General features: G+C 41.9%; 1 protein-coding gene across 3 annotated transcripts in view; it reads right to left on the bottom strand.

The window, feature by feature from the left end:
- The window catches only part of gnptab (N-acetylglucosamine-1-phosphate transferase subunits alpha and beta), an 80,768-nt gene that overhangs the window by 43,060 nt on the left and 16,674 nt on the right, over positions 1-21,034 (bottom strand). For 2 of the 3 annotated variants that reach the window (XM_078567658.1, XM_078567659.1), the window contains exon 7: positions 18,402-18,536. The exons of the other annotated variant lie outside the window; for it this stretch is intronic. In XM_078567658.1, coding sequence (XP_078423784.1) covers positions 18,402-18,536 — 135 coding nt within the window. The remainder of the gene's footprint in view (positions 1-18,401; positions 18,537-21,034) is intronic. 3 annotated transcript variants of the gene reach the window in all.

Raw genomic sequence — 21,034 nt, 5'->3', positions numbered from 1 at the left:
CAACATCCAGGGGTGAGGGAGGAGGGAATCAAAGAACAGACCTTTGCTTACTCTCCTAAGAAGGGAAAGGAACAGAGCAAGTGTGGCTGAAATGTAGACTGAGTCAAGATTGCATGCAGCCTGTTAACTGCTCGTTTCATAGCTGGCTTGCAAGTGCGTTCTGCTTATAAAATGGCAGTCACGTATTTTATTTTCCTATGGCACAAAATGTTACAGGACATAAACCTGCTTGTTGGCTTACAATAAGTCTTAGATTTGAGTGCTTTTCACATGAGGGCACATTCTCCAAAAGAGTACATGCAAAAACAACACACAAAAAAATAATCAAACAGCAAATATCAATATGATTAAACATTAAAATATAGAAAGCCTATAAAAAGCCTGAATATACTCATTGGATCAAGCTAAAGTTCACTGGTAAGCCCGTGAGCAGAATAAATCATTGCCATATTATTTTCAGCACAATTTAGCAAGATACTCTAAAAATATTCCTTTAGCTAAGAACTAAAGATCTACCATGACTGTTGATGCTTTTCAAGGAAAGAGATTAAGAATAGCTAGGACAATTGAAAGATGACCCTCTCAGCAGCCACTGACTGATACATTGCTAAGGGCTGATTTGAATTTCCAGGATGTCATTCTGCTCTGTAGTAGCCAGCAGTATGAAATGAACAGAACAATTTCACAAAATATACAGATGATTATGTCATTTTTAAAACCCTGAATTGTGATCAAACTATTTCCAATTATCTTAAGTCACTTTTTTTAATGCTAGAAATTAATTTCAATACTGTGGTGGAGGAAGGGGAGACAATGATTTCAAAGGGAAATTAGAAAATAGATGGTTTTGCCATGGGATCCCCCTAGGCCCAGCTCTCGCAAACAATTTTGTTGGATTCCATGAGAAACGTATCTTCGATGAAATGACACCTAATCTCTTACCCCTCACATATTTCAGATATGTGGATGATATGTTTGCTATATTTAAATCCACAGCTGCATGCAACAATTTCCTCACGTGTTTTAATGGGCTTCATCCTGTGCTCAAATTCACCTTTGAAATAGAGCAGTCAAATGAACTTCCCTTCCTTGGCATATTGGTTGAGAAATTTACCAGAGGGCTCTCTATCACTGTCGACCGCAAGCCTATCTTCACTGGTCAATATACGCGTTGGGATTCTTACATAAGAACAGTCTTATCAGCAACCTTGTAAATAGGGCCGGGGCCATTTGATCACAATGCAACTTTGATGCTGAAATAAGGCGCATCAAAGGCATCCTGCGGGATAATGGCTACCCTGATCAGATAATTTTGCGTTGTATACCATGCAAACTCATGAACAGGCCTAAGGCCGTCACCTTCGGCCCAGTCTACCTCAGATTACACTGAGGGCAAGGCATCTCAAAGATTTGCGCAACAGGTGAAGCTAGCTGCTTCATGCTGCTGCTATGCAATAGCAACACGAGTGATATTTGCCATTAACAGGGTGCTGCTGTCAAACCCAAATCACACAAATGAGTAATGTGGTATATGAATTTCAGTGCCAGTGTGATGCTAGGTATGTAGGCCTTATGCCCCTAAGACTGGCATATAATATCAAATGGCATGTCCCAGCCACAATGTGCAACAGGGAAGGTACTGACTGTACCCAACCAGCCCATGCTTGCAAAACTCAAAACACAGTGTCCAACATTACACATGATTCTGTGATTGGGCAACTTTTGCTAAATAATCCTCAGTGCGCTAAGAATTATGCTGACAACCAATTTAAGACCATCAGTCTTGCTCGCAGTGTGGTGCATTTGTGTGTACTGGAAGCTACATATATTAATACACAGGGCACCGTTTGTTGCAGACAGAAAGAATATGTACACACATTGCGCTTCTTCCAGCTAAACAAAATAAGTGACAGCCATTCGCTGGCTCATTCCTCCGGGCAATGCCTTGACCAATCAGGGTCAAGCTGCCTAGTTTTAAATTTCAAACAATGCTTGACAGTTAACTCTCAGTCACAATCTCTGGTGCATTCTCCATGGCAACGGCTCTACCAGAGTCCACTTGCCAACCAATCAGCACTCTCTTCACATACAGTATAAATTGTTGTTTTTCCCTTTTATTGGTATTCTTATCAAGTGTCCTGATGAGTGCAAGACGAAAAGCTCTTTTTTCAGCAATCAACTATTTGTCAGCTCCCCTCAGCAAGTTTGCGCACTGGCTTAAAGCTCCCACTCTCTCTATAGCAGCACCCCACAATGCTCCCCAGCCCTGAAATAATAAAAAGCGAAAATGAGAACAGCCCAGAAGGTCATAGGGTACATCCACTAAAGCTGCTCATGGCTCATATGATTCTCTTTTCTCCTCTGCAGACAGCAGAGCCACTTCAACACTCATGCTAACTCTGTCAAGAGGCTTCTCAGCTCATTCAATAAGCCTCCTCTATCACAGCAACCTAGAACTTAAATGCTATATATAGTTAAGTGTAATTCAGTATTAGTACTTGTAATGCTTACCATCTTGCATTTCAGTAATACAAAAAGACTAAACTTTGTTAGACCATAGACCATAAGACATAGGAGCAGAAATTAGGCCATTCGGCCCATCGAGTCTGCTCCGCCATTCAATCATGGCTGACAAGTTTCTCAACCCCATTCTCCCGCCTTCTCCCCGTAACCTTTGATCCCCATACCAATCAAGAACTTATCTATTTCGGTCTTAAATACACTCAATGACCTGGCCCCCACAGCCTTCTGTGGCAATGAATTCCATAGATTCACCACTCTCTGGCTAAAGAAGTTTCTCCTCATCTCTGTTCTAAAAGGTCTTCCCTTTACTCTGAGGCTGTGCCCTCGGGTCCTAGTCTCTCCTACTAATGCAAACATCTTCCCCACGTCCACTCTATCCAGGCCTTTCAGTATTCTGTAAGTTTCAATCGGATCCCCCCTCATCCTTCTAAACTCCATCGAGTATAGACCCAGAGTCCTCAAATGTTCCTCACATGTTAAGCCTTTCATTCCTGGGATCGTTCTCGTGAACCTCCACTGGACCCTCTCCAGGGGCAGAACATCCTTCTTGAGATACGGGGCCCAAAATTTCTCACAATATTCTAAATGTGTTCTGAGCAGAGCTTTATAAAGCCTCAGCAGCACATCCCTGCTTTTATATTCTAGTCCTCTCGAAATAAATGCCAACATTGCATTTGCCTTCCTAACTACTGACTCAACTTGCAAGTTAACCTTAAGAGAATCCTGGACTAGGACTCCCAAGTCCCTTTGCACTCCAGATTTCTGAATTCTCTCCCTATTTAAAAAATAGTCTATGCCTCTATTCTTCCTACCAAAGTGCATGACCTCACACTTCCCCACGTTGTATTCCATCTGCGACTTCTTTGCCCATTCTCCTAGCCTGTCCAAATCCTTCTACAGCCTCCCCGCCTCCTCAATACTACCAGCAAAGCTACTAAAAATTAATTGCATTCTATACTTAGGTTAGTGTCCACCACAGTACTGTCAGTGCTCTTGAGTTTATTTTATACTTTATTGTATCAGGTATTGTTTAGCTATGATTAAGTGTTAAATAATTCATGGAAAATATAGCAATTTGTATCTGAAGTCATTTGAGTGTATGTTTCACACTTCCACCTAATTACCTTAAATTTCATGAAACTGTATACTACAACTGAACACTTAGGAGCATATTAACAATAGGCTAATAGGTTTCTAATGATAAAATAGAAATTGTACAATCTATCTATAATCTGTTTTTAAAAAAGAGAGTTTAGCATGCCAGCGTAAAATTTAGTTTGTAAACATGAACAAAAGAGCTGAACTCCCAAGGTGAGGTGAGTGTGACTGCCCTTCACATCAAGGCAGCATTTGACCGAGTGTGGCATCAAGGAGCCCTAGCAAAACTGGAGTCAATGGGAATCGGGGGAGAACTCTCTGCTGGTTGGAGTCATACCTAGCACGGTTGTGGTTGTTGGAGGTCAGCCATCTCAGCTCCAGGACATCACCGCAGGTATTCCTCAGGGTAGCATCCTCAGCCCAACCATCTTCAGCTGCTTCATCAATGACCATCCTTCCATCATAAGGTCAGAAGTGGGGATGTTCGCTGATGATTGCACAATGTTCAGCACCATTCATGACTCCTCAGATTCTGAAGCAGTCCATGTCCAAATGCAGCAAGACCTGGACAATATCCAGGCTTGGGCTGACAAGTGGCAAGTAACATTTACACCACACAAGTGTCAGGCAATGACATCTCCAACAAGAGAGAATCCAACCATCACCCCTTGATGTTTAATGGCATTACCATCACTGAATCCCCCACTATCAGCATCCTGGGGGTTACCATTGACCAGAAACTGAACTGGACTAGCTATATAAATACTTCAGCTACAAGAGCAGGTCAGAGGCTAGGAATAGTGTGATGGGTAAACCACCTCCTGACTCCCTAAAGCCTGTCCACCATCTACAAGGAACAAGTCAGAAGTGTGATGGAATATTCCTCACTTGCCTGGATGAGTGCAGCTCCCCAACACTCAAGAAGCTTGATCATCCAGGACAAAGCAGCCCACTTGATTGGCACCACATCCACAAACATTCACTCCCTCCACCAACGACACACAATAGCAGCAGTGTGCACCATCTACAAGATGCACTGCAGGAATTCACCAAGGCTCCTGAGAGAGCACCTTCCAAACCCACGATCACTTCCATCTAGAAAGACAAGGGCAGCAGGTAGATGGGAACGCTACCACTTCGAAGTTCCCCTCCAAGCCACTCACCATCCTGACTTGGAAATATATCGCCGTTCCTTCACTGTCGCTGGGTCAAATTCCTGGAACTCCATACCTAACAGCACTGTGGGTGTACCTACACCACATGGACTGCAGTGGTTCAAGAAGGCAGCTCGCAACACCTTCTCAAGGGAAACTAGGGAAGGGCAATATATGGTGGTCCAGCCAGCAAAGCCCACATCCCATGAATAAAAAGATGAGTGCTAAATGTATTCACATTACATTTCTCACCCAACAATTTTAGTTACCAGCTGCTGTTTCCCCAAGAATTTTTATTCTCAAAGGCAAAATACTTTGAATGCTAGGTATGACTCCAACCAGTGGAGAGTTCTCCCCCGATTCCCATTGATTCCAGTTTTGCTAGGGCTCCTTGATGCCACACTTGGTCAAATACGGCCTTGATGTCAAGGGCAGTTACACTCACCTCACCTCAGGAGTTCAGCTCTTTTGTCCACGTTTACAAACTAAATTTTATGCTGGTTTGCTAAACTCGTTTTTTTTAAAAAACAGATCATCATTAGATTGTACAATTTCTAACTTCTGGAATTTTTTGCATCTTTGGATCTTTTTGGAAATCGGAAATAAAAACAGAAAATCCAGTAAATACTCAGCAAATCAGACAACATTTGTGATGAGAGGAAGAGAGCTAACATTTTAAAAGGTAATTGATCTGAAACATCAATGGTGTTTCTCTCCAAGATGGTACCTGGCCTGTTGAGTTTTTATTCTTTTTCTCTTACATACTGCTGCTGGTCACTGGGCTACCTAATATAGTAGATTATATAGCACCTTATGTCATCCTCAGAATGCTCCAAAGCACTTTTCAGCCAAAGACTTTTGAAGTGCAGTCACTCATGTCGGCAAAGAAACAGCAATTCTGCACCCAGCCAGGTTCCACAAGCAGCAACCAAATAATCTGTTGTTGACAATTTTGGCTGAAGGTGGTGTGTAGCAACCTCATCAAATACTGTCGCGTACCCTTTACCTGGACAGCCAGGTGGATCCTTAGTTTAACATCCTAACTGAAAGATGGTAGCCTAACTATGCAGCACTGCCTCATTATTGCACTAAAATATCTGATGAAAGTACCTGACAGATATTGTCTTGTGTACTCAGATGCAAAAACCCGGAACAATGACTTACACTCTTGTTGTGACAAGAAACATGAAAAATCTCTTAACTGCACCAAGAAACTGCTATACAGCAATTGTTAGTGAAAAAAAGAAACACAAACTTAACATAGGTTTGACGAGGAAGTGGAAGTCATTCTTGAAGGTAGCAAATGCAGAATTACAGTATTGACTACAAATGTATCAAGCTCCTGTGAAGGGAGATTTATCAAATTATGAATCTCAGTTCTGTATAGCAACGCACATCTTCAATCTGCATATCATCTGCAAGTTCATGTAATTTGAGGCCCACCTCAGCTATTATCTTACAAGTTAACATTCAGATTAAAGCCTAGCTTGTATAGTCACCACACTATTATTTGATTCTTCAAAAAATGATCTGCCACCATGGTTTACACGCAAGTTTTCAAAAATACAAATACACATTTCACAATGTACTTGAATATTAAATCTAACTATGACAGGTATTTCAGCTAACTTGAAAATGCAAAGACCACCATCTAGTGGCTGAAAATAATCAGTCGTCTACCAAACAACTCAATTCTAGAAAACATGCATCTATCCGCAAGACAAACAGAAACTATACTGCACATGGCTAATAGAATAGCCACTCTATTTTAGGGGAGACGATGGCATAGTGGCATTGGTGCTAGTAATCCAAATACCCAAAGTCTTGCTCTGGGGACCTGGGTTCAAATCCTGCTATGGCAGATGGTGACGGCAGATGGTGGAATTTGAATTCAATAAAAATCTTAATTCAATATAAGTCTAATAAGGGTCATGAAACTATTGTCGATTGTTGTAAAAACCCATGTAGTTCACTAATGTCCTTTAGGGAGGAAATCTGCTGTCCTTACCTGGTCTGGCCTACATGTGACTCCAGGTCCACAGCAATGTGGTTGGCTCTTAAATGCCCTCTGAACAAGGGCAATTAGGGCAATAATTGCTGGCCTAGCTAGTGACACCCACATCCCATGAATGAATAAAATAAAAAAAGCTATGAATCCAATTATTAAATGAAAGCACTCGGAGGGGGTGCAGTAGGAGATTCACCAGGATGTTGCCTGGGATGAATCATTTAAGTTATGAAGAGAGGTTGGATAGGCTTGGATTGTTTTCGTTGGAGCAGAGAAGACTGAGGGGCGACCTGATCAAGGTGTACAAGGTTATGAGGGGCATGGACAGGGTGGATAGGGAGCAGCTGTTCCCCTTAGTTGAAGGGTCAGTTACGAGGGCACACAAGTTCAAGGTGAGCGGCAGGAGGTTTAGGGGGGGATGTGAGGAAAAACTTTTTTACCCAGAGGGTGGTGACGGTCTGGAATGCACTGCCATGGGAGGGTGGTGGAGGCGGGTTGCCTCACATCCTTTAAAAAGTACCTGGATGAGCACTTGGCATGTCATAAAACCTGCTGCCCCCCCCCCGCCCCCCTGCTGTGCACAGAGGCCTCAGGCAACATGGAGAGGAAGGGAACAGTGCCAAAGCCACCTGGCCCAACACTATTATCAGTCAAATAAGATGGGTAGAAGAAAATTGCATTCTGCCCACCTTGATTTCAGAATGCTTGGGCAGGTTGTGATTCATGTCCCCTGCACCGCAAATCCTGGGCAAAACGCAATTCTAGCTCCAAGGTCGCTTTTCATTAGAACAAAGGATAAGAGAAGTGAGAGAGAAAATATGAATTTTTTTAAAATAAGGTAAATAGTGAAAAACATTTTACTAGTCAGCGAGTTGGTGGGGAATATGTTGAAGATCATCACTGAAAGAACAAAGGTTTGAATTTATTTTATCCAGTTGTGTTTTAGGACATATAAACTGTGGTGCAAGCAGAATCCATAATAACTTTTTTTAAAAAAGCAAAATACTGCAGGTGCTGGACAGTGCTGGAAAAGCTCAGGTCCTGCAGCATCTAAACAGAGTTGACGTTTCGAATCGAATAGGTCTCTCCTTCAGAACAGAATTATTTTCTGTACTGCATAAATATGAAACTAATAGCATGCCACCAATCGTGGAAGGTTCCACAACAAAATTTTAATCACAATTATCTGTAAGTTTAATGCTGATCAATGAATCCCTAGGCATGATGGCATGAGGAACACAAGACTCAGAATGTCAGGTGAGATTAGGGACGAATGGGTAATTTTGAGTCTGCATTGCTGGTGGAGGAAGCCTTGTCCAACGCCAGTGTATATTAGAAATTTGGGCACAGACTACCCATGATTTCCTGACCATCAATGCAGCACAGGCTCAAAGCTACTGGAAAACGAAGTTGAAGATTAACCTTTTTTAAAATTCATCCAGCACTTATTGCTCATCCCTAATTGAGAGTTGGCCACATTGCTGTGGGTCTGGAGTCACATGTAGGCCCGGCAAGGACAGATTTCCTTCCCTAAAGGTGAACCAGATGGATTTTTACATCAATCGGCAATGGTTTTGTCATCGTCAGACTCTTAATTCCAGGTTTTTATTGAATTTCAAAAGGGTGGGCTCTGCCTGGCCCATCTTCACTTTTCTAAAGAAGCAACATTCCAAATAGCCACTGTAGATGCCAATGGAAAGTTTCACATGAAAGATTGCTACACAAGCCTACCGTAATGAGTATCCTAGCTAAAATTTGGATGTGGCTAAGGAATTTGCTGAAGGACAGGGAAGTATTGTCAGGTGGGGAGGGTTAACATATGCTTGGACCCCTACTGTCCCTAATCTACAAAATGAGCTCAATTCAAAAGTCCATTGTGAAGATCTTTACGTTGTGATGGGAGCAGGCCTACAGAAGGACCTAGGCAACATTTGTAAGAAAGGGACTAAGGCAGTTAAAATTAAACAAGTGCAATACATCAAAGAACAAAAGGGGGGATTAATAAATGATTTCAAACTAGTTTGGAGAAAGAGTTTGAGAACAACAGATGACTCAACCTTTACCAGATCAACTCACTGCAAAGCAACAGTCACAAAGCAAACAAAATGCTCAATAGATCAAAGATCATTGCGAGATACAAGCTATGCAAAGCTCTGGCTATACTATGTACTGCATGCAGCACGGGTCACCAAGGCATAAGAAAAACATCCATAAGTACTGGACAGGAGGGCCATAAAACTAATCCCTAGTGCTAGGGTTATGAAGAAATATTAGAAAAACTGATGTCAGCCTTAAAAGAAAGCAAATAAGAGGCAAACTGAGCTACAGTGAGTAGCTCCCTTACCTCCAAGTCAGAAGGTTGTGGGGTCATGTCTCACTCTAGTACAAAATCTAGGTTGACACTCCCAGTGCAGTATTGAGGGAGTGTACACTATCGGAGGTGCCGGTTTTCGGATGAGACAATAAACCAAAGTCCTATCTATCCTCTCAAGTGGACTTAAAAGAAAAGCAGAGGGTTCTCCGCCATGTCTTGAAACTTAACATCCATCTCTCAACTAACATCACCAACACAGATTATCTGTTCATTGTCACATTGCTGTTTGAGAGACCTTGCTGTGTCCAAATTGGAGGCTGTGTTTCTTATGTTACCACAGTGACTACACTTCAAAAAAGTACTTTATTGGCGGTAAAGCACTTTGGACGCCCTAAGCGGAACAGAGAAGGGTAGTTCTGATGGTTTTGGCAGACATTGCCAGAGTTTCACAAAGCACCCAATACATACTCCTCCAGTATCATCACAAAATCAGCTTCCATGTCTGGATTTAAATGACATTTTCCACTTTTAAGTTGTATGTGGTGTGAATATCAGTGGTTTGCAACCAAAGTCCTGCCAAAAATAGCCAGAGAATATGTAAAAATTACAACTTGTACCTATAAATTTACTACCCAGAACGCCCATAGTTGTTTTAGTGAGTTTGCTGATCTAAATAAGGTCACTGCTTTCTGAAGGTAATGCTCTTCATGAAGCGGTTTGAAACATTGACTACACAAACAGGTGCTTAATATCGTTAAAAACTTTCCATTTATTCTTTCACAGTATGTGGGCGTCGCTGACTTTTGCCCATCCCTAATTTCCCTTGAGAAGATGGAGATGGGCTGACTCTTTGACCCGCTGCAGCCCACTTGATGTAGGTGCTATTAGGAAGTTCCAGGATTTTTGACCCAGCAACAGTGAAGGAACAGCAATATAGTTCCAAGGCAGGGTGATGTGTGGCTTGGAGGGGAACTTGCAGGTAGTGGTGATCCCATGCATCTGCAGCCCTCGTCGTCCTAGGTGGTAGGAGTCGTGGGTTTGGGAGGTACTGTTGAAGGAGCCTTGGTGAGTTGCTGCAGTGCATAGCGCAGATGCTACCACTGTGCATCGGTGGTGGAGGGAGTGCCAATCAAGTGGGCTGGTTTGTACTGGATGGTGTCAAGATTTTTGAGTATTGTTGGAGTTGTGCTCATCCAGGCAAGCTCCTGACTTGTGCCTTGTAGAAGGTGGACAGCTTTTGGGGAGTCAGGGGGTGAGTTACTCACCATAGAATTCCCAACTTCTGACCTGATCTTGTAGCTACAGTTTCAGTTCAGTTTCTAGTCAATGGTAACCCCTAGGATGTTGATAGTAGGGTATTCAGCAATGGTAATGCCATTGAATGTCAAGGGGAGATGGTTAGATTCTCTCTCGCTGGAGATGGTCATTGCCTGACACTGATGCGAGTGTTACTTGCCACTTATCAGCCCAAGCCTGAATATTGTCCAGATCTTGCTGCATACAGGCACAGGCTGCTTCAGTGTTCAAGGAGTTGTGAATGTGCAATGTTCAGCATCAATCATCGGCAAACATCCCTACTTCTGTACTAATATTGAGAGAGTGTCATTGATGAAGCAGCTGAAGATGGTTGGGTCCAGGACACTACCCTGAGGAGCTCCTGCAGTGATGTTCTGGAACTGAGACGATTGATCTCCAACAACCACAAACATCTTCCTTCGTGTCTGGTATGACTCCAACCAGCAGAGTGTTTTCTCATAGACTCCAGTTTTGCTAGGGCTCCTCAATGCCATACTTGGCCAAATGCTGCCTTGATATCAAGGGCAGTCACTCTCGAGTTCAGCTCTTTTGTCCACGTTTGAACAAAGGCTGTAATGAGGTCAAGAGCTGAGTAGCCCTGCCGGAACCTACAGAGTTAGTGAGGTTATTGCTGGATAATTGCTGCTCGATAGCACCTTCAACGACACCTTCCATCACTTTGCTGATGATCAAGAGTAGACAGTAATTGGCTTGGTTTGACTTGTCCTGCTTTTTGCGGACAGGACATACCTAGGCAATTTTCCACATTGCCAGGTAGATGCCAGTTTTGTAGCTGTACTCAAACAGCTTGGCCAGGGGCGCAGCTTTTCCTGGAGCACGAGTCTTCAGTACCATTCGTAGGATGTTGTCAGGGCCTATAATCATTTCAGTATCCAGTGCTTTCAGCCATTTCTTGATATTGTGCTGAAGACTGGTACCTGTGGTGCTGGAGGCCTCAGGGTGGAGACTGAGTTCTATCATTCACTTGGCACTTCTGGCTGAAGATTGTTGCAAATGCTTCAGCCTTCTCTTTTGCACTGATATGCTGGGCTCCCCCGTCATTAAGCATGGGGTATTTGTGGAACTTCATGTCTCAAATGAATGGAGACCATCATGCAGCCAATTAGCCATGCAGCAGGTACACAAAATGCCCTGGCTATGTGGGTGCCAATCATCTGACAGTTTCCTAGATCCACCCATGCCGCTTGGTGACAGTGAGAAATGAGGGGGTGCTAGGTTAGGGATAGTGGGGAAGAAACGAATATATCTGAACTGTAAAGCTATGGTGAGATTATGAAACATTGTTAGTGTTAGCATTTGCATGATTGAAGACTAAGAAAATGCTTTAATTGGGAAGGGAAGCCATGTGACATTAGGTTTAAAGTTGGTGCAAGAATTGCAGTTCAGCATCAGTAACAAGTTTCACATTAAGACAAAAATAATAAATGTACATGTTTAATTGTATAACTAAATTACACAGAAAAATAATGTGCGTGTTACATGGATCCATGGAATTTTTATAATATGAGAGGGGGACTTCAGAACCAAAAAGATTGAGAACACTGGTCTTAAGGGATCAGCCTACTTTAAACCATAACCAAACAAAACTAACCCATCTAATGAGAGTTTCCACAAACTTTGCCCCATTCCTCCCTTAGGACTGTTCAGAGAAAATTTAGGTAAGCAGATGTATTAGTTTTTAAAACTAACTAACTAAAGCAATGATGCATAGTTGCCCTAACATAATGTGACTCTGGTCACTAATAAAATTCTCACTAGTGAGAAATTACATTTCCTATTTGAAGGAATGTAGCTTCAGGTATTGGCTTAGAGAATAAACTAGCACACGTTCTCAACAATATAATTTTAGTGGCCAGATCACATTTAAACACAGTCGAATCTTTAGCACAAGTATTCCACCTGCAGAGCTGGCATATGTTAGACATGACTGAGGCTGAATTAACAGAGCCTTCCATATTTCAGCAGCATGTAGAGAAATTTGTCATTGTGGTAGCCTTTCCTAATATTTAAAATCATCTTTGTTTGGAGCCCAAGATGACAGCACATTTAATGACAGCAAAGCTCAGATGTATTAACAACTATTATATATTTGCTGTACATACATAAGAGCATAAGACATAGAAGGAGTGCACCAAATGGTCCCTCAAGCCAGCTCTGCCATCCAGTATGATCACATACGATCTCCTGCCTCAACTTCACTTTCCTGCCCGCTCCCCATATCCCTCGTTTCCCAAAGAGATTAAAAATCTATCACCTCAAACTTCAACATACTCAATAGTGGAGCATCCACTGCCCTCTGGGGCGGACAATTCCAAAGGTTCACAGCCCTTTGTGTAAAGAAATTTCTCATCTCACTCCTAAATATTTAACCCTTATCCTGAAACTATGTCCATTTTTAGATTCCCCTGTCAGGGGAAACAACTTCTCAGTCTACCCTGTCAAGCCTCTTCAAAATTTTGTATGATTCAATAAGATCACTTAACATTTTTCAAAATTCCAGAGGATCTTTTAGTATGGTATTACTAATTAACCCTGCCTCATTACACAACACTAGATCTAAAATAGTTTTGTCCCTTGTTGGTTCAACGATGTATTTTTTTAGAAGCCATCATGGAAGAACTCTCATGATCTCATCTTCCAGACTACCTTTGCCAATTTGATTAGTCCTGTCTATATGAAGATTAAGGTCCCCCAAGATTATTACAGTGCCTTTGTGAAAACTCAAATTATTTCCTGTTTAATGCTCCGTGTAATCTACTCCCAATATTTTCTGACCCCTGTTACACCCAATTTCCACCCATACAGAGACTACTTCGTGGTCCCGAGGCAAGATCCTTTCGTACTACTGCCCCGATCTCATCGTCCATCAGGGTCACTCCTCTTCCTTTGCCATTATGTTTGTTGTTAAAGAGGAGAGAGAGGCAAACTGAACTGCTTTATCCTCTCACCATCTATCCATAAGCGGAGGTATTTTTAATTGTTTTAAAAATAGGCTGCTGGCCAGTTTCCGCAAAGCGTCAGTTTTATAAGTAACTCACTGCAAATTCTCTTTATGATTAACTCAGAAGGTTAGTTTATTCCACATTTAAACCAGTTTTGGGGGGTGGGGGGCGGCGGCAGGGTAGAATGCTCACGTGCGCACACACATATACAATAGGGGGGATAGAAAAGAGGAAGTTTTACAACTATGGATAACAACAGTAAAAGAACCACATAAAATGAATATTAGTTCGCGTGAGTCCAGAAAGTCAAAACCTGGAGGGGGAATCCTTTGTGGGGAGGTTCCAATTCCAATGGTTTCCTGCCTGAGGACAGCAGCACAAAATTCCTTTAAAATGAAGGGCGGTGCAGCAAGATGAGATTGATATTCAGAGACTTGTTCTGCTTGGCAAGCTATGGCCAGTGGTTTCCTGATGAAAAGGCTTCGAGGAGCTGAGATGTGTTGCCGGCTGCTGTTATTTTCCGGTTAGAGGTAATCAGCAGCCTGCTTGTTTCTTAGTTCACAACGGAATAAAGAGATTTCAAAATGGCCACTTGAGTCATGTAACCTCCTTCCTCCACAATGATTTCAAAAGGGATGTTTATCTGGTGTCTGAGCCTGGCTTTTGTTTTATGCCTTATAACGTCCCAGTCATGAACCTCTAAAAGAGTCACCAGCCATGTTGAGGATATTGTTTCGGGGTGCCATTGTCTGGGCAGACTCTGACTCCTCTAGAGGGGTATTTTCAAGATGCAAATGACGTCCATTTACCCCTCAAGTGTTCCCTTTCGAAATGGACCTGGACAGCCCCAAGTGTCAGATGGGTCTGTTAACACCTCTCTAGTTTCAATCTCTGCGAGTCCCCTGGTTTTGTGATTATAATACCCTTACAATGGGGTGTAAGATTCCACAAGGATATGGGGAGAAAACTTCTTTTGTTTTTGTAACTCCTATTGAAAGCTTCCAATCCTGTAAGTCATGTGACCTGTAGCAGCCATCTTTTGGTTCAGCAAAAGTCCATTTCAAAATGGCAAAAAAAGAATCAAGTTTGATATACAGAGTTTTGATTTCTTTCATGTCTCATTGACATGTCAATTACCTTTACAAAATGTTGCGTATCCTGGAATATTTATTTCCCAGTCTTGGTCACTATGCAATAATGTCTCTAGAATGTGGATATCAAACCAATTTATTTCTATTTGTCCCACCACTAGTTTGCATATTTTGTTACAAGTGCTTTGTGTATTCAAATAAAGAGTTGTTTTTTTTTTAATTACTACTATTATTTGTGTGGATCTTATTTGCTGGTTCACTATCTCCACTATATGGATGGTCTCTTCACAGGTTGCTAGTATCTCGTACCTGTTGTTCATGGCCTGAGGCTCAACCATCACTACATCCAGGTGCCATATACCTGTCTGATTCAGTCACACCCTCCTCTCCCTGACAAGTGACCAACTCAAATTCTACTTAAAGGGACGTGACTTCCTTTTGGAACTAAGTATCTAACCCCCTTCTCCGATGTTCTGCAATGTCTGCAGCCCAACTCCAGCTCAACAATTCTGAACCGAAATTGCTCAAGCCGCAGACATTTCTCAGTATTACCAAAATCATCTGTGACAAAGGACTGTTTACACACAATCTTTCAAAATCCTTTCCCTTGGATTCTGATTAAGGAGGTAGAAGAATGAAATCTGCAAAGAGCAATGGTGTCAATCTTTGAGAGAACAGAAGCTCAGACACTGTTCCTGGTCATCAGATTCAAATCTGGAGTTACTATGGAGCCCATAGCATTGAATGTCCAAGGCAAATTTTGGGGAATCTCAGCTTCAGTGAAGGGCTAGCGAACAATACTATCAGAAAGCACTTCCACCTAGAGACATTGATAGGGCATTCCCTTTCTCCCAGTCCTGAATTACCATATTCACCCTTATACCAAATTTAGTCCTGGATCAGTTCCAAACATTGCAGCACATCATCTTTACAGGTCTTAGCCAAAAGACAAACAGATGTAGCAAGAAGAAATGACCACCAACATAATGAGATTAATAAACATAAGGCTACATTTCACGCATCTGACAAAGCTGGCATCGTGATTTTCTTAAATCAATTTAGGCACGCCAAGAGAATAAGGAAATGACACAAATTAAATAAATACTTTGTCTTCACAGAGGAAGATACAAAAAACCTCCCAGGCATACTAGAGAGCAAAGGTACTAGCGAGAATGAGGCACTGAAAGAAATTAGTATAAGTAAAAGTGTAGTACTGGAGAAATTAATGGGACTGAAACTTCATAAATCCCCTGGGCCTGATGATCTACATCGTAGAGTGCTGCAAGAGGTGGCTGTAGAGATAGTGCATGCATTGGTAGTCATCTTCCAAAATTCAATAGGTTCTGGAACAATTCCTGCAGATTGAATGGTAGCAAATGTAACCCCACTACTTAAGGAAGGAGCAACAGAAAATGTGGGGAGCTACTTAACTGTTAACCTGGCATCAGTAGTAGGGAAAATGCTAGAATGGATGGTGATAATTGGCACTTAGGCAGGATTGGGCAGAGTCAGCATGGATTTATGAAAGGGAAATCATGTTTGACAAACCTGCTGGGAGTTTTTTTTTGAGGATATGGCTAACAGAACAGATAAGGAATGTGGGTGCATTTGGATTTTCAGAAGGCTTTCGATATGGTCCCACACAAGAGGTTAGTAAACAAAATTAAATCATGTAAGATTGGGTTAATATATGGATTGAGAATTGGTTTAGAGAAAAGAAAGCGGGAATAAATGGGTCATTGGGACTGGCAGGCTGTGACTAGTGGGGTACTGTAGGGATCAGTATTTGGCCCCCAGCTATTCACAATCTATATAAATGATTTGGATGTGGAGATCAAATGTAATATGTCCAAGTTTGTTGATGACACAAAACTAAGTGGGAATGTGAGTTGTGAAGTGGATGTACGGGCTTCAAGGGGATTTAGGCAGACTAAGTGAGTGACAAGAGCATGGTAGATGGAATATAATGTGGACAAATATAAATTATCCACCTTGGTAGAAAATCAGAAATGTGGAGTATTAAATGGTGAGAGATTGGGAAGTGTTGACCAAAGAACCTGGGTGTCCTTGCTCATGAATCACTGAAAGCTAACATGCAGGTTCAGCAGGTTACGAAGGCAAATGCTACAATGGGTTTTATCGCAAGAGGATTTAAGTACAGGATTTAAGTAAAGATGTCTTGCAATTGCATAGAGCCTTGGTAAGACCGCACCTGGAGTAATGTATACAGTTTTGGTTTCCTTACCTAAGGATGTACTTGCATTAGAGGGAGTGCAACAAAGGTTCACCAGACTGATCCCTGGGAGGGTGGGATTGACTTATTAGGAGACATTGAAGAGACAGGGTCTGTATTCTCTAGAGTTTAGAACAAGGGCAGGGAACCTTTTTCTGATCAAGGGACACGCACGCAGGCAAAAATCAGTCACGGACAACACACATGTAAAAACCAACTTTATTTATTTTTAAAGAGAGAATACAGAAACATTCCTCTCACCCACTGCTTTAATGTGATGGCTGAGTTTGCTTTTCCTTAGTGAGCTTTGTTATATCTGATGACGTTGCTACTTACAACTGACTTTTCTTTCTCTCCTTTCTCACCTGTGTCTGTCTGTCTCTCTTTCCTTTCCCACTGTCTCTCTGTTGGCCTCATCCCAAAACCAGCCCAGGGCAGTGACTCAACAACCCAAGGCTCTGGCCAACTCCCAGTTTAATGCTGCACCTGGGTGCAGAGCCTGAGCCATTGTCCTGGAGCACCAGTGGAGCTGGGTTGAGCCACCTGATGGAGCAGGGTGTCTTGCTCCCTTTCTCCCCCGCCCCGGAACGCACACTTCACAACCCGATTGGTGGCAGCTTACTGAACCTGCCCTGTCCTGCTCCCAGATCTCTGGCCTTGCTCTTTCGCCACAGCCTGGGCCTCTGGTGACTATGGTTATGGCTCAGGCATCAAAACATGGCAGCAGCTGGCCCAGAGTGCAGTTTGCAGGGGGGGTGGGACCAGATCTTGATCTCACCGCAGGCCGGATGGAAAAGTACGAAGAGCCAGATCCAGCCCCCGGGGCCAGAATTTCTTCACTTAGAGGGTGGTGAACCGTTGGAATTTTCTACCCCAGAGAATTGTGGAGGCTCAGTCAGAGTATGTTGAAGACAGAGATCGATAGATTTCTAGATATTAAAGACATCAAGAAATATAGGGATAGTGCAGGAAAATGGCGTTGAGGTAGAAATTCAGCCATGATCTAGTTAAATGGTGGAGCAAGCCCGAGGGGCCGAATGACCTACTCGTGCTCCTATTTCCTATATTCTTAAATTTTAGGAAGCAAGGTGTTTGAATGGAAGTTAAATAAATACAAAGTGGGAAAAGAGATGATGCATGAATTCAGTAATTCTGCTCCCATATCCTGACCTGTGACTTAATTGAAACCTTTAAGATCCTGAAGGTGGATGTAGAGAGGATATTGCCTCTTGTGGGAGAATCTAGAACTAGGGGTCACTGTTTAAAAATAAGAGGCGGCCCATTTAAGGCAGAGATTAGGAGAATTTTTTTCTCTGAGGGTTGCGAGTCTTTAGAACTCTTCCTCAAAAGACAGTAGAAGCATTTGAACATTTTTAAGGCAGAGCTAGATACATTCTTGATAAGCAAGGGGGTGAAATGTTAGAGGGTAGGCGGGAATATGGAGTTGAGGTTACAATCAGATCAGCCATGATCTTATTGAATGGCGGAGCAGGCTCGAGGGGCCGAATGGCCTAGCCCTGCTCTTAATTCGTATGTTCATATGACACATTAAGAGGGAATTGAATTTAAAATATATCAGTATCCCTATTTCGTAATTACAAACAACTAGAATATAGCATTAGCAGTTTGGTTTTCAACTGCAACCATTGGAAACCTTTTACACATCTCAAAATGTCCAGTTTCCGCACAGTCCCAAAACAATTAATTTAATAGGATCTTACCTGCTTCATTTTGCCAGTAACAACCGGTGGGAGTTTGGCTCGAAGTTGTTCCTCCTCTTTGCATGAAGCTGGAAACCCACTCAGAAAAGCAAGGTTCGGCATTAAGACTGACCCAGGAGATTCTTTATCTGTGGTCTAGACAAGTAAGTTACTTCCTATTAATTTTTTGTAGTTACTGGGAAGTAAAAGTTAACTTTTGAGGGATCTGGTAATTCAAAAATTTACAGTCAAGCAAAAGGTCAAGACATTCTTCAACTTTTGAACACCAGTTTTTTTAGACAGCAATCCGCACACAATTTAAAGTTAGAAAGTTTTTTTAAAACTGATTTTAATCTCGCTTCTAAAATGTCCTTCTGTTCAATCATTTTTATTTAAAAGGGGCACAATTTTGGCAATATATAAAGAATAAGGTTTCTCAACCATGACAACGATGTAGACATATTTGACTAGCACACAATGACAAAATGAACCTTCTTCAAAGGTTTGCAAAATATTTTCTTGAAGACAATAATCTTTAAGCAATTATAATCTATTGATGTATTTTAATTGTAATCATTATAAACCATTCTTTTAATGAAGTTTGAATATCAATCTGTGGAAATGGCCCACACTACAATCACATTCAATAACCCAAGAGCTTATTTGGTCCAAGTAGTCCTGGTGCCCATGACGCAAGGGAGTTACTATTATTAGAGATTATCCAAGGTTACAAATAAATGGAAACTAAGAAGAAGTGCAGATATAACCCAACAAGAGATAACAAGGTCTCAACTAAATGCTAAGATAAAAGCAAAATACTGTGGATGCTGGAAATCTGAAACCAAAACAGAAAATGCTGGAAAAACTCAGCAGGTCTAACAGCATCTGTGGAGAGGAAGAAAGAGTTAACATCGAGTCTGTATAACTCTTCAGAGCTTCAAATAAATGCTGTTTATTCAAATACTATCGACTATCTAAAAAAAAAGCTATTAAGATTTTAAAAACATTTGACCTGTACTTCACTGCTGAATTCAAGAACAGGTCTTACCTCATTTGGAGATCAACCACCACCCCCTGCCTTTTCATTATATCTTTCAATCACTTCCATTATCAGGAATGCATTCAAGGGTTTCTTAAATAGATTTTTAAAAATTTATTTTTTCATGAGATGTGGGCATCGCTGGCAAGGCCAGCATTTGTTGCCCAGCGCCAACTGCCCTTGAGCTGAATGACTTGCTAGGCCATTTCAGAGGGCAGTTAGGAGTCAACCACATTGCTGTGGGTCTGGAGTCACATGTGGGCCAGGTGTATCAGTGTTACAGTGAGGGGTGTGGGGTATATCAGGTAAGGATGGCAGGTTTTCTTCCCTAAAGGATATTAGTAAACCAAATGGGTTTTTACAACAATCGATAATAATTTCATGGTCACCATTACTGAGACTAGTTTTTAATTCCAGATTTAATTAATTGAATTCAAATCCCACCAACTGCCATGGTGGGATCTGAACCCATGTCCCCACAGCATTAGCCTGGGCCTCTGGATTACTAGTCCAATAACATTACTACATACACTATGCCACCATTTCCCCATTTATAATTGCACATTTCAAAGACCTTCCCTAGTAACTTGGTGAAAACTAACAGAATATATCCTACTTGTCAAATAAAATGACCAGATCTCTTTTTTCAGCTTTTGAACACCTTTGTTTATGCATTACACACAACAGGGAGTCCAGTTCTATGCTTCAAAATTGGCGTATACTTTACAATTCTGTCACGAATGGGACTGAGAAGCCAACTTCTCAATCAACTAGGTGCAAAGAGATCAGGTAACGTCTACTTTCTTACAATAATCATGACGATTCCTACTATTCTCAAGATCTTTATGCTGTTGGATAAAATTAAGATCTTTATTGAAGGATGTAGAAGCACTTTTGGCTTTTTGAGCTTCTTTACATAAATACAGATATGTTTTGTAGACACCAGAGAATAACAACAATATATTCTTACGAAGTAGAGAAAGGCATACTCAATAATGTAGTCAGAACATCGACTAAGTACATTAAAAAATAAATACTATCAACTGCAAGAGCCCAAAAGAAAAGTTTCTTTTTATTTGTTAATGGACATGGGTGTCACTGGCGAGGCCAGCATTTATTGCTCATTCTCAATTGCCCTCAAGGTGGCGGTGGTGTGCTGACTTCTTGAATCGCTGCAGTCCACGTGGTTTAGGAACACCTACAGTGTTGTTAGGGAGTTCCAGGATATTGACTCCGCAGTGAAGGAACGGTGATATAGTTCCAAGACAGGGTGGTGTAGCTTGGAGGGGAACTTGCATGTGGCGGTGTTCCCATGCATCAGCTGCCCCTGTCCTAGGTGGCAGAGCTTGCAGGTTTGGAAGTGCTGTTGAAGGAGCTTTGGCAAGATGTTACAGTGCATCTTGTAGATGGTACACACTGCTGCCACTGTGCGTCGGTGGTGGAGGGAGTGAATGTTTGTTGATGGGGTGCCAATCAAGCGGGATGCTTTGTCCTGGATGGTGTCAAGGTTATTCAGTGCTGTTGGAGCATTCCATCAAACTCCTGACTTGTGCCTTGTAGGTGGTGGATAGACTTTGCAGAGTCAGGAGGTGTGTTACTTTCCGCAGATTTCACA

This window comes from Cetorhinus maximus, chromosome 22 (assembly GCF_964194155.1).
Source record: "Cetorhinus maximus chromosome 22, sCetMax3.hap1.1, whole genome shotgun sequence".
Classification (NCBI taxonomy): Eukaryota; Metazoa; Chordata; class Chondrichthyes; order Lamniformes; family Cetorhinidae; genus Cetorhinus; species Cetorhinus maximus.
The sequence above is the reverse complement of the archived record's forward strand: the minus strand, read 5'-3'. Positions and strand labels throughout refer to the sequence as shown.